The 12,699-nt window shown below is 40.7% G+C and overlaps 1 protein-coding gene across 1 annotated transcript in view; it reads left to right on the top strand.

Moving 5' to 3' along the window:
- The window catches only part of FRZB (frizzled related protein), a 42,747-nt gene extending 31,035 nt beyond the window's left edge, over positions 1 to 11,712 (top strand). The window contains exons 3-6 of the mRNA XM_062201001.1: positions 536 to 601; positions 6,158 to 6,362; positions 6,698 to 6,761; positions 10,411 to 11,712. Of these exons, the coding sequence (XP_062056985.1) occupies positions 536 to 601; positions 6,158 to 6,362; positions 6,698 to 6,761; positions 10,411 to 10,527 (452 nt within the window). The 3' untranslated portion in view covers positions 10,528 to 11,712. The remainder of the gene's footprint in view (positions 1 to 535; positions 602 to 6,157; positions 6,363 to 6,697; positions 6,762 to 10,410) is intronic.
- Positions 11,713 to 12,699: the final 987 nt, after the last annotated feature.

Below are 12,699 nucleotides of genomic sequence, written 5' to 3'. Positions count from 1 at the left end.
AATTACTCTTTTCAAGATATGTACATAGTAATTTCCTCCAAAAGGCACAAAAAAATCATTGAGTGAAATGATATTTATTCCACCATCAGAAAGGACTCACTGATTCTTTTCTTAAAAACTTCATTAAGTTCCCTGTGTTGTTAAAATACCTGCTCATCTCCTTGAGTTGCTTTTAGGTCCAGGAACTCATATTTGGAGGAGTGCTGTGTAATTTGTCAAAAGCCTATGAAACCTGTGTATTATTCCACATGAATGTACCAATAACCTGAGCATAAGCAGCAAATTGCCTCTCAGTAGGCAATCATTCCACTTTGTTTCATGCATGTGGAGAACACGGTTTCTTCAGGATTTGGGTGATCTGTTGGGGAGTAGGACCTGATATCGGATAAGAAGATATGTAGAAAGGATAAACAGGATTGCAGTTCAAAGAGAAAGAGATCACCATCAAATTCAGATTTAGCCTTTACAAAACATGTGAATGAACAACAGAAAGCTAATCATAAAAATTTTCTTATAACAAAACTGTGTTTTTCAGAACGCTGCAAATGCAAGCCTATTAGAGCTACACAGAAGACCTATTTCCGGAATAATTATAACTATGGTAAGGATAACTTCATGGTTGCCTGATAAACTGCTATGCTAAGAAAGGTGTGAGTGTTTGTGTTTTTGTATGCATGCACATGTAAATGAAAATAAGAATAAGGCTTAAATATGAATAAAGGACAATTTTGAAAGCTTAGTCCTCCTTGTTGCAAAAAATTAAAATGTTTCACATTGGCAGAATTCTTAAATACGTGGTTGGTATCTTAGAAGCGTATAATTAAGTATATAGAGTTAAGTTCAAGACAGCTGGGACTCCGCTATATCTGGGAGGCTGTGGAGGATTTGAACTCATGTTTAGAGCTGCAGGGACCGTGAGCTCTGTTTCACTGGAGTAAACAGAAGAGGACTTTGATGTACAAGAAATGGTTATAAAAGGGAAACTTGGCTTCTTCAGTCAATCTCATGGAAAACATTCCCAAAGTTGGAAAGTAACATTTAGAGAAGTTTCTGGTATTCAGTTGAGGGAATGTTTTGGTATCTAGCTTGACCTAAAATGTGACGTTCTGATAAACTGAACATTAATTAAAGAGATACCAATCCAAATGTAGCCGAGAAGCTGCATTGAGGAATGAAAAGGCATGCTGTCTCCATGCCAGGGACTGTGTTGGGGGATCCCTGTGTATAATTCTTCATTTAATTTTCACAACATCACCCCAAGATACGCTATTATCCTGATTTTATCCGTGATTGATGAACCTCCTTTAATCATTCCTAATATTCGTTTGGGTACTGATGTGTCTCAGAGTCATAAATATTCACCATCAAATGTAGATGGGATAGTTAATGGAGTTTTCCAGCAGATAAGATAATGGAGGAATCAATATTTACTGTATTCTGTAGGTATTTTATTGTGATTTTTGCTAGTTTCTATGAGATTAATGAAGGTCATGTTACTATTGCTGCAAAAGACTTGCAAATCTGATGTTGACTCAATGAGTAAATATAAGTAGACTTTCATGATGAATTTTTTATGAAAAGGAGAGCACTGTGTTACAGGCCTTATTGCAGAGGACATAGGATTTATAGGGCAGATTTATTTATAATTTTGCATTTTTGGGAACTGGAAGGAGAGAAATGTGCAAGACTCTATATGAGTACTCTTTGATATTTTTTAAAATACTCTGTTTTAAAAACATAAAGTAGGAAATTCCTAGTGAAGTCAAATCTGTTTAAAATAAATGTACCTAATTTCCTAACTTTCTCTTCAATGACATCAACTTTTGTTTTCTTTTTCTTACTACTCATCTTAAAAGGAATCTAGCTTCTCTTAGCCAGTGATGGACACATTTTCCAAAGTTGGAAGGTCATGTTTATCTAAGAAGTCAAATGATTGGGCTGCTTATCTGAAGACCATTCCTGTACAAATTGATGTGAAAAACCTCAGAGAAAGGGGAGGTCTCAGCTGGTAGGAGGTTAGCTTTTTAAGATTGAAAGCTGCTATATGAACTTTTATATATAGTTATACTAAAACTAAAAACACAGTAAAATTTGTGTATTAGGGCAATTCACTTGTTTCTATGTTACTTACCACTTTTTACCTTAGCTTCTTAGTGCTGCAGTAGTTGGTGCTGTTCTTTTTGTTAAAAGCTAAATACTAGTCGTCATAGCAGAGAAGGAGAAATCCTAGAGGAAGTAGCTGGGTGAATACTGTAAACTAAAATGGGATATGTGTCACAATTAATGGAAAGGAACAACAGCTTTCTTTTTCAAAGCCAACCAATAAACTGGGTTGCACATAGTTTAAGGCTTATCATTTGTGTGGACCGACTTACAACTTCTTTGAGGAAGGCATGCCCTTGAACGATGGAATAGAAGGAAAAATAGCTAAAAAAGGAAATATTCCTATTTCAAAAATAGGTTGATTTTTATTTTATATATTTGTATCTATTAAGAAAACAACGCGAGGGTGAGAGCCATGGGTAATTCAGACAAAACCTCTGCCTCATTCAGATTAATTACATTAAAAACTCTTGAGCTTTAACAAAATTACTTGCATAATAAAGTAGGTCTTGTAGAGAGATATTTATTTTGGAGTGGGTACATGTGCTAAAAATTTCTAATGAAAATAGTAGACACACTGGGTAAATAAATCATTAGTTTGAGAACGTTTGCACAGTTCACTAATCTCTAATGGTTGATGGATGCGTGAAGCACATTCACTTAAGCCAGGACACACAAAAATGCCTGCTAGCTGGGGCTGAGAATTTATCATCTGTTTCTCCCAAATGACATTTCAAAAGGCAATCTTATCTTCTGTTAAAATACAGATTAGAGAGACCACGGATAGGAAAGGGACTCCATTTGCAAATGGAACCAAGTAAGGCCAGCCAGGCAGTTATGTTTTGTATGCTGCAAATTCTCTTACTTGAGGAACTAATTCTCCGAAGGCTGAAATACCTGAGAAGCAAAAGTAGTTTTCTTCTGAGGTTTTAAAAGTGAATGAGTATGTGTGTTGAGCTGGTGCAGCGTCATCAAGTTTCTGTAAGAGTTGAAGCGCTGACAGAAGAATAGTTTATCCCCTGGCTTTGTATTCTCATGGATGACTCCCTCCCCTCCTCCACCTTTGTAGTCCAAAGCTCCTAAGATCCATGAGAAACTGTTCAGATGAAAGTGGTTTGCAGATATTCCTGAGAAGCTTGCAAAAACCATGTTCCTTTAGATAAATTGTGTTTTGCCTTTTTGGGATTGGCTTATTTTACCAAGTATTCCTGATCTGTGGTAACTAATAGAGTACTTAAAAGGTAATCTACAGGAGTGTAACTGACATTTGGAGATTTGATGATTGTTTACAGCCCTTATCTCAACTGTTGAGGAGCAATGTTTTTGTTCTTCATACTATTTGTTGAACTCTTTACTTTGTGTAGGGTTAATCTTACGAGTATAAAGTAAACTGAAAATAGACCTTTATAAAAATTAAGAATGGGAATAGGAGAGGGAGGAGGAAGAAAGGTGGGCACATGGGTAAGAGGGAGGGTAGGGTGGGGAATAGTATTATGTTCTTTTTTTTTTTTTTTGACAAGCAGAGTGGACAGTGAGAGAGAGAGACAGAGAGAAAGGTCTTCCTTTGCCGTTGGTTCACCCTCCAATGGCGCTGCGGCCGGCATGCTGCGGCTGGCATACCGCGCTGATCCGAAGGCAGGAGCCAGGTGCTTCTCCTGGTCTCCCATGGGGTGCAGGGCCCAAGCACTTGGGCCATCCTCCACTGCACACCTGGGCCGCAGCAGAGAGCTGGACGGGAAGAGGGGCAACCAGGACAGAATCCGGCACCCCGACCGGGACTAGAACCGGAAGTGCCAGCGCCGCAGGCAGAGGATTAGCCTACATGAAAGTTGTGTATTTGATTTAATTTGATTTAAAATTAAAATAATAAATAAAAAATAAAGACAAGGTTCTCAGTTAAGAAAAAAATTTTGTTTTGCTCTCGGTAACATGCATCACTATTGAACTAGAACAGTGAGGGTACCTGGGCAAATGCTATTGGCTTCTTCCTAGTTGATCTTTCTACTCTTTCTCAGTTTTTATAAACTTCTTTATAAAGTTCATTTACCAGGGGAGGCATTGTGCTACAGCAGGCTAAGCTGCTGTTTTTGACATTGGCATCTCTTGTGAGCCTCAACTTGAGTCCTGGTTGCTCTGCTTCCAATCTGGCTCCCTGCTTTTGTTCCTAGGAAAGCAGCATAAGATGGCCCAAGTGCTTGGGGCCCTGCATCTTTGTGGGAAACCTGAATGAAGCTCCTGGCTCTTGGCTTCAGCTTGGTCCCGCTCCAGCTGTTGTGGCCTTTTGGGGAGTGATTGAGCAGATGGAAGAATTTCTCTCTCTCTCTCTTCCTTTCTCTCTCTGTCCCTTTCGATCTCTATGTCAATGTGCCTTTCGAAGAAATAAATAAATCTTAAAAAAGGAAAAGATAATCTGTCCTGAAACAAAGGAAGGAAAGAACTGACATCTGAAGTGTGAGCCGAGGTGAAGAAGGTGAAAAGGTTGCGGACACATTTGGCAACACTATCATCCAGGACTTTATTTTAAAGTTGCTACTATTATATGAATTCTTTAAAATATTTTCTTTAAAGTTTGTTTATTTGATAGGCAGCAGACAGACAGGGAGATCTCCCATCTGCTGGCTCACTCCTCAAGTGCCTGGGAACTTGAAAAGCAATCCATGTCTCCCATGTAGATGACCGGGACCCAAGTACTTGAACTATCACCTGCTGCCTCCCAGAGTGTGCATTAGCAGGAAGCTGGAATCAGGAGAGGAGCGAGCAATAAAACCCTGGCACTCTGATATAGTATGCAGATACCCCAAGTGGTATCTTAATCTTGTCACCTAATGTCCATCCCACATAGAATAACCTTATAACACTAAAGAGACTCCCAACTTGAGAGAATCTGTTAATAGACCTGATAGAAGAATTCTGATGAAGAAGCAAAACATATTTGAGTATGAGGTCTTTACATAAAGTGAAATTAATATAGTTTAAATTCCTGTTAACAGTCATTAGAACCATAGACACGTGGGATGGGTGTTGTGGCACAGCAGGTTAAGCCAACACTCAGGATGCTCATATCTCATATTGAGCTCCTGGGATCGAGTTCTATCACCACTTATAATCCAGCTTCTTGCTAATACACCTGGGAGGCAGCAGATGATGGGCCAAGTACTTGGGTTCTTGCCATCCACGTGAGAGACTCAGATGGAGTTCTGAGCTCCTGACTCAGTCCCTCCGGTAGCGGAAATTTGGGGGAGTAAATGAACAGATGAAAGCTCGCTCGCTCGCTCTCTCTCTGCCTTCCTCTCTCTGTCCCTCCATCTTTCCCTATGTATGTGTGTGTATATTCCTTTCTCTGTCACTGTGCCTTTCAAATAAATAAAAATTTTATTTTTAAGATTTATTTTAAAGCCAGAGTTATGGGGGCAGGGGAGACAGAGAGAGAGAGAGAGAGAGAGAGATATTTTCCATCTGTTAGTTCACTCCTTAGATAGCCAGGATTGGGTCAGGGTGAAGCCAGGAACTGGGAGCTTCATCAGGGTCTCCTATTTGGGTGGCAGGGACCCAAGGACTTATCCCAGGTGCATTAGCAGGGAGATGGATTGGAAGTAGAGAAGCTGGTACACAAATTGGCACCCACAGGAGATGCCTCCATTGCAGCTGATAGCTTTACCTGCTAAGCCACATTTTTTTTTTTTAAAGAACTGCACACATACACATATGCATATCCAAGATAACATTCTGGAGTAAAATTACATGAGATTATTCATTCTACCTTTGATGATCTAAATGGATTTCTCTAAAAGAAACACATGCACACACATGTGCACACACACAAATATGTGGGTATACACAAATTGGTAGGGAGTCAGAGATGAGCATTAACTGGGAGCAGTTCTGGTGTTTAGTATGTCACTAGTGTAATACAAAAGCATCTGGTTGTCTCTTCTCTGCATTCATCGAGCATCAAGCGTCTGGGGATGGACTTGAGGGAAGGTGCTTGTCCTCTTTGAACAGGGCACTTTTGTATGTCACGTTACCATATCAGCTTTATTGTCTTTTATCCCAGTCATTCGGGCTAAAGTTAAAGAAGTAAAGACTAAGTGCCATGATGTGACTGCAGTAGTGGAGGTGAAGGAGATACTAAAGTCTTCTTTGGTAAACATTCCAAGGGATAACGTCAACCTCTACACCAGCTCTGGCTGCCTGTGCCCTCCACTGAGTGTTAATGAGGAGTACATCATCATGGGCTATGAAGATGAGGAACGCTCCAGGTAATTCACTGCTTTAGGATTCCGAATAATTTCTTTGCCTACTCTGCTCTCACTGTGTTTTCTGACCTTGAGCTCTGTTTACATTCCTGGGGATTACAGATAAGTTTTAGTTGGGTTTCTCAATTTCATACATACATTAAATAGAAAAGTATATGTGTGTGATTTGAGTTATATATTTTTCTATGGAGAGGGATCATTAATTTATTTGTTTCTTAAGGAACTCCATGGCTCTCAAATGGTTCAGAATTAGTGTTCTAAAAGTTAGTTAAACCATTATATTTTTCAGTAATGTGTTTCAATGTTTTAGAAATGGTTCTTTCTTTTAAAAAATGCAGATTACTCTTGGTGGAAGGCTCTATAGCTGAGAAATGGAAGGATCGACTTGGTAAAAAAGTTAAGGTAAGCCTATATTTTATATTTAGACAATGCCATACCAAGAAAATGAAAGTAGAAAACAAGCCAGCTGTCATTTAAACAAAATAGCTGCCCTCAACTACATGAGAAATATTCAAAGTTGATATACATGTACTTATATACTTAATACTCCTAGGAATGAATTTGTCCCTAATGTTGATTTCTTTTAAGAAGTGAATTCCATGAATGTGTATCAGAGATCTAACTATAGTTGGCTGGTAATAGCTACTCCCATGACAGGGAAAGTTCCACATTTTCACAAGGACTCCAGGCTCTTAGCATTATTGTTCCACCACTTTTAAAGGTATTGCTTCCATATCCATGTTCACTTGGAAGTTACAACATGGCTATTTCCCCTGTAGAATCACACTTATATTTCATGTAGAGAGAAAAATGTGGTAAAAAGGGATTTCAAGAGCCCCTAGAAACTTTTACTTAGGATTTCTGGTCAGGACTAAGTGCATGTCTATTCCTAGCTGCAAGAGAGGCTAGGAAATTCCAGTTCTGTTTCAAGAAGAAACAGACATTAAGAAAATACCAGTGTTATCCAATGTGTAGATCCTGATTGCAATGTACAATGTGCAGCCACATTTGTGTGTATATAAGCGACTTGGCCATGTTAGGTCCTTAGATCAGTAATGTATCTATTTTAAAGCCAATGGCTGGTATGTTCTGGGATTGGTGCATTAAAAAAAAAATCACAGTAAGTTGCTTTGTTGTAGAAATCTTCATTTCTTAATTTCCTGCACTGAACAAATCTGTTTCAAAGCAGAGAATGTGGGGGAAAATGCATAGGGAGACAAAGACTCTAAAAGGATGTGTGGGGGTGGGGAGTGGGAACTGTACCAAACATAATATACCCTCTTCCTTTTCTGTGAATTGGAAAGCTTGGGAAACATTTACAGGGTAAGTTAAACACCCCTGGGCAGTTTATATTTTACATCTGGCACTTGACATAGCAGACACATTTGGGCTTAAGTGACCTACAGAAATGTAGAGGGCATTATTTTTTGGAAAAAAAACTACCCTCCAGTATGTTTCTTTTTTCCCCCAATGTATTTGTCAAAAGTGGGATGCATTTGAAGTGCAGGCTTGTGGGCATTCTCTGTACTTCTCTTCAATTAGTTTCATGTTTATTTAAAAAAAAAAAAAGTGGTTCTTCTTTAGTATCATGGAATCTCTTATTGTCCTTTTAATTTGGTTTTCTGCAGGCTAATGCAGAACAGGAATTTGTCCTAAATTCCTGTCAGAGTTCGAAGAGCTTTCAATGTCCCTGCTGTAAAGCATGTAACAAGCCTTACTATTTCTCCTTTGGTATCAAAATAACAATCATCATGTTGTTGACAGGACACATGGTTTATTTGTCCTTTTTCTTAGTAAGGCAACCATGGTTCAAATTGCTTTCTATAGGACACTCAGTTATTATGGCAAGGTCATTTGTATGCTAAATCCATAAATATGCTAATGGGAAGAAACAAACCAGCAGCTCCACCAATTATTAACTGTGATGCAGATACCCCTGGCTAAAGGATTTAGGTGGAAAATCTCTTTGAGCCAGCATTATTGATGTTCTTTATATTCTAATTTTAGTTTTCTAGTCAATTTGAGGATATAAAAAAGAATTTTCTGGAGGCTATTAGTTTTTTGTTATTTTATAAAATCAGAGTTACTGTTTTCAGCTGATTTTTGCTCTCAGGAGGTACGTCAGGTTTTAAAATACCTTTTTTTGTTTTTTTTTTTATGCAAATTGTTGTTTCTCTAAGTCTCTGTTATAGCAAATTGTTCCAATCAAGATATTTAGACTGCCTTGGGGAACTGAGATTCAGTTTTTTTAAATATTAAAACAATAAGATTGTGGAGTGAAGTATGCTAAAAACAAGAATCACTATGAATAATAGAAGAATAATATGAGCTAATATTTATATACCAATTACTCTATACATTTTCCTTCAATCTTTAAAGCATTCTTATGAGTATATTTGATTAAGTCCAATGGGATAAACTAAAAAGGGATCTAGTAAGTTCAGGAAACTTTGTATGTTAAGTGACAGAGTTTGAATATTAGCTTGGGCCATCTGACATTAGCTCTTTGCCTCTTTTATTTTATTTTTTAATTTTTTAAATTTTTTATTTTTTTGACAGGCAGAGTGGACAGTGAGAGAGAGAGACAGAGAGAAAGGTCTTCCTTTGCCGTTGGTTCACCCTCCAATGGCCGGCACACTGTGCTGATCCGAAGGCAGGAGCCAGGTGCTTCTCCTGGTCTCCCATGGGGTGCAGGGCCCAAGCACTTGGGCCATCCTCCACTGCACTCCTGGGCCACAGCAGAGAGCTGGCCTGGAAGAGGGGCAACCGGGACAGAATCTGGCGCCCCGACCAGGACTAGAACCCGGTATGCCGGTGCCACAAGGTGGAGGATTATTAGCCTATTGAGCCACGGCGCCGGCCAGCTCTTTGCCTCTAAAGTGTGGTCCCTGGAAGAGCAACATAAGCGTAAGAAAACATTATTAATATACTCTATATAAGCAACTTTTCCCCCTTTTTTTTTTTTTTTGACAGGCAGAGTGGACAGTGAGAGAGAGAGAGAGACAGAGAGAAAGGTCTTCCTTTGCCGTTGGTTCACCCTCTAATGGCCGCCGCGGTAGCGCGCTGCGGCCGGCGCGCCGCGCTGTTCCGATGGCAGGAGCCAGGTGCTTATCCTGGTCTCCCATGGGGTGCAGAGCCCAAACACTTGGGCCATCCTCCACTGCACTCCCTGGCCACAGCAGAGAGCTGGCCTGGAAGAGGGGCAACCGGGACAGGATCGGTGCCCCGACCGGGACTAGAACCCGGTGTGCCGGCGCCGCAAGGCGGAGGATTAGCCTGTTGAGCCACGGCGCCGGCCACTTTTCCCCTTTTTTAATATTAAAAATATGTTATTTGGAAAAATTGGTTTGTTTCTTAGTAACAGTTTATGGTGGAGAAAAGCAAAGTGGGTGCTGGGAATCAAACCCCCTGGGGAGGCACTCAAGCTTACCAGAATCCCTTGTCCCATGGGGGAGGGATAAGGAAGACACATAGCGTGACTGATGAAGCTAAGCATAGATAAAAAGTGCTGGTAGGTTACATTTTGGGCCTGCGGGAGGGAGGCCGTGGGCCAGCCCCAGATGAAGCCAGGGCGCCTTGCCTTCCCAGTATGGCTTCGAGTCCTTTGGTGTCCCTTTCCTGGTTTTGGTCTTAGGGGTACAGCTGGATCATGCGGAAGGTCTCCTGGCACTGGGCATTGAACCAGACCTTCTTCAGGGTGCCTTGGTGGGCTCTGATGCCTGTGCCCCATTACATGGCCCCCAGCTCTCAAGCTTGTGCTTGCCATTGACTCCAAACCCCGTCCAGTTGTAGGGCAGCCTGCAGCGGATGCGCTCTGTCTGGGCCCCCGCAGACGCCCTGGCAGAAACCCACGAGGCAGTCATTGCTGCTGGGGGTGCAGGACCCCTCCATCCATTATGTGCGCTCGCTGGGAGGGCTGCCCTTCACCTTGGCTGTCTTTTTGGCCACGGTGGGGATGAGCGACCTCAGGGCAAAGCGGGTGCTGATAGAATCACACAGAAATGACATTGGTGAGATGTGCACGTGACTGTGTTCATTTTAAATTTCACAGCGTTGGGATATGAAGCTCCGTCATCTTGGCCTGAGTAAAAGCGATTCCAGCATTAGCGATTCCACTCAGAGTCAGAAGCCTGGCAGAAGCGCCAACCCCCGGCAAGCCCGCAACTAACTCCTGAAATGCAGAAAGTAACCTCGGTGGACTTCCTGTTGAGACTTGTATTGTTGGACTAGCAAAGGAAAATTGCACTATTGCACGTCATATTCTATTGTTTACTACAAAACTCATGTGGTAACTGATATTACTTCTGTTTTCTCTATTGTTTTCTGCTTTTCTCTCATCTCCCCTCCCCCCTTTTAATGGCCTGGGCGTAGGTCCTTAAATATATGTTTTCTATTTCACTAACTATGGGAAAGCTGTTCCTTTGCAATAGTAATCCATTAAACATGCTGATACTGGGGCCTCTTTGCTGGAGTCTCCAGATGTTAATTTACTGTTCTGCACCCAGATTGGGAAGGCGGTATTGGATGCAAGGAGACTTCTGGTACAGACAGAATGCTGGATATACTGTAAAACATATTCTACTCATTTAATTACAGTCTCATTTTCATTTGCCTTGTGGGCATTCTCCTCATGCGTAGAAAGTCCTAAATGTTTAGAAAGGTAAAATGGCAGTTTGAAATCAATGCCACATAGGCAGAGCAATCAAGCACCAGGAAGCATTTACAAGAAACAACACACAAGATGAATTATTTTCAAGATTGGCAGGAAGCAAAATAAATAGTGTTAGGAGCTGAGGAAAGGACATCTTGTTTGACTGAGAAGCTCGCGGAAACCAGTAGCCATTGGGGTATGAACAGTAGCATTGATCTTTTGGCAACGCATTTGATTTGTTAAAATGGATGTATTAATCAGCATTAGGAAGGTGAATTGTTTAGATATCTGCTGTTGTCACTATAGTTCCGTTTAATTTGCTTCCTTTTAAATAAACCTGTTGGTGGAAATCTTTTTCTCTGTCTCTCTCTCTCTTTTTCTTTCTTCTTTTATAATAAATTGGACTTGCTGTATTGACCAGGAAAGGAAAGTATGTATGCATGTGCACTGGGGGGTTATTTTTAACAGATACGTATTTCCATAAATGCTGTAGTTTACAGGACAGTGAAATGTGTAAGTTGTTTTTGTTTCTGTTCTTTTTGGAGTGTGTGTGTGTGTGTGCGTGTGCGTGTATTTGTATATGTGTGAATCTATGCACTCACATCCAAGCTGCATTAAATTACAGGCCTATACTCTGGCCAGTACGTTAGCTTTTTGATTTGTGCTGTTTAATGCTTAGTTAAAAAATATCTAATAAAAGGAATTAGGGCTAGGAGAGAGGTTATTCTTTTGAACCTAATGTACATTCTCATTGCCCAAGCTGCAGTGAGATCCCCAGGGACCATGGGGTACAAGTGATATTTGTACTTCCTTCTTCCAGCAGGGTCCCTTAGAGCTTGTGCCAATCACTTGAAAGTCTCATTCCCTGCAATTTCCATGTGTGATATGAGTAGAACCAAACTTCTAAGCCAGGGTGTGCTGAAAATAAAACACTAAGGAAGCAAAGTGGTGCTGTGGTTCCTTCTGTAAGAACAATCATGCAAGGATGAAATTCATTCCCGAACGGAAGATTCCTCAAACGGTAAACATTCGTCTAAATTCTCTTTTAGAAGTTAAGAGAACATTTCTGCTGGTTGATGGACTCCCAACCCCAACAATTTCCCCAATCCCAGATGAGAGAGTTCTCACCTTTTGCTATAGCAGGACTGTGTTCAGTGCTTTTGGCTACCATAGGGTTCACTTCAGACAATTTTGTTGTCCACCTCTGGGCTGTGCGTTCCAGTTGCTAGTGCAGCAGCATCTCTTCCTACTTGCTGCTGGCATAGCCTGACAAGGGTGAATTTGGGTGCCATTGGTAGTGATGAAGTGCTGCATGGAGGGGTTGCACCTTGGAAGCTCTCTTTCCAGTACTAGAGCTTTGAGGAATGAGGAGTACAAAGTACTACATCCACCTTGTCCTGTTTCCCTCAGACTTTTCATAGTCACTTTGGGAAGAAGGGCAAGCATTGACTACAGGAAATTTAAAGGAACTGGTCTCCACAAAATGTCATCAAGTCTTCTGAAGCATATTAAGAGCATTTTGCGTAAGTAACGAGATATTATAACAGTGAAAGCCACTGATATTTCGAGTCTTGGTGTTTTTTGGAGAGATGGGGGAAAAGGGGACAGGAAAAAGCAGAATAATTTCTGTGTAGGAATTTGACGTAATTTATGCTTAATACAAAAAGACTTCAACAAGCATGGAAAATG

The sequence above is a fragment of the Lepus europaeus genome, chromosome 1 (assembly GCF_033115175.1).
Source record: "Lepus europaeus isolate LE1 chromosome 1, mLepTim1.pri, whole genome shotgun sequence".
In the NCBI taxonomy this organism is placed as follows: Eukaryota; Metazoa; Chordata; class Mammalia; order Lagomorpha; family Leporidae; genus Lepus; species Lepus europaeus.
The sequence above is the reverse complement of the archived record's forward strand: the minus strand, read 5'-3'. Positions and strand labels throughout refer to the sequence as shown.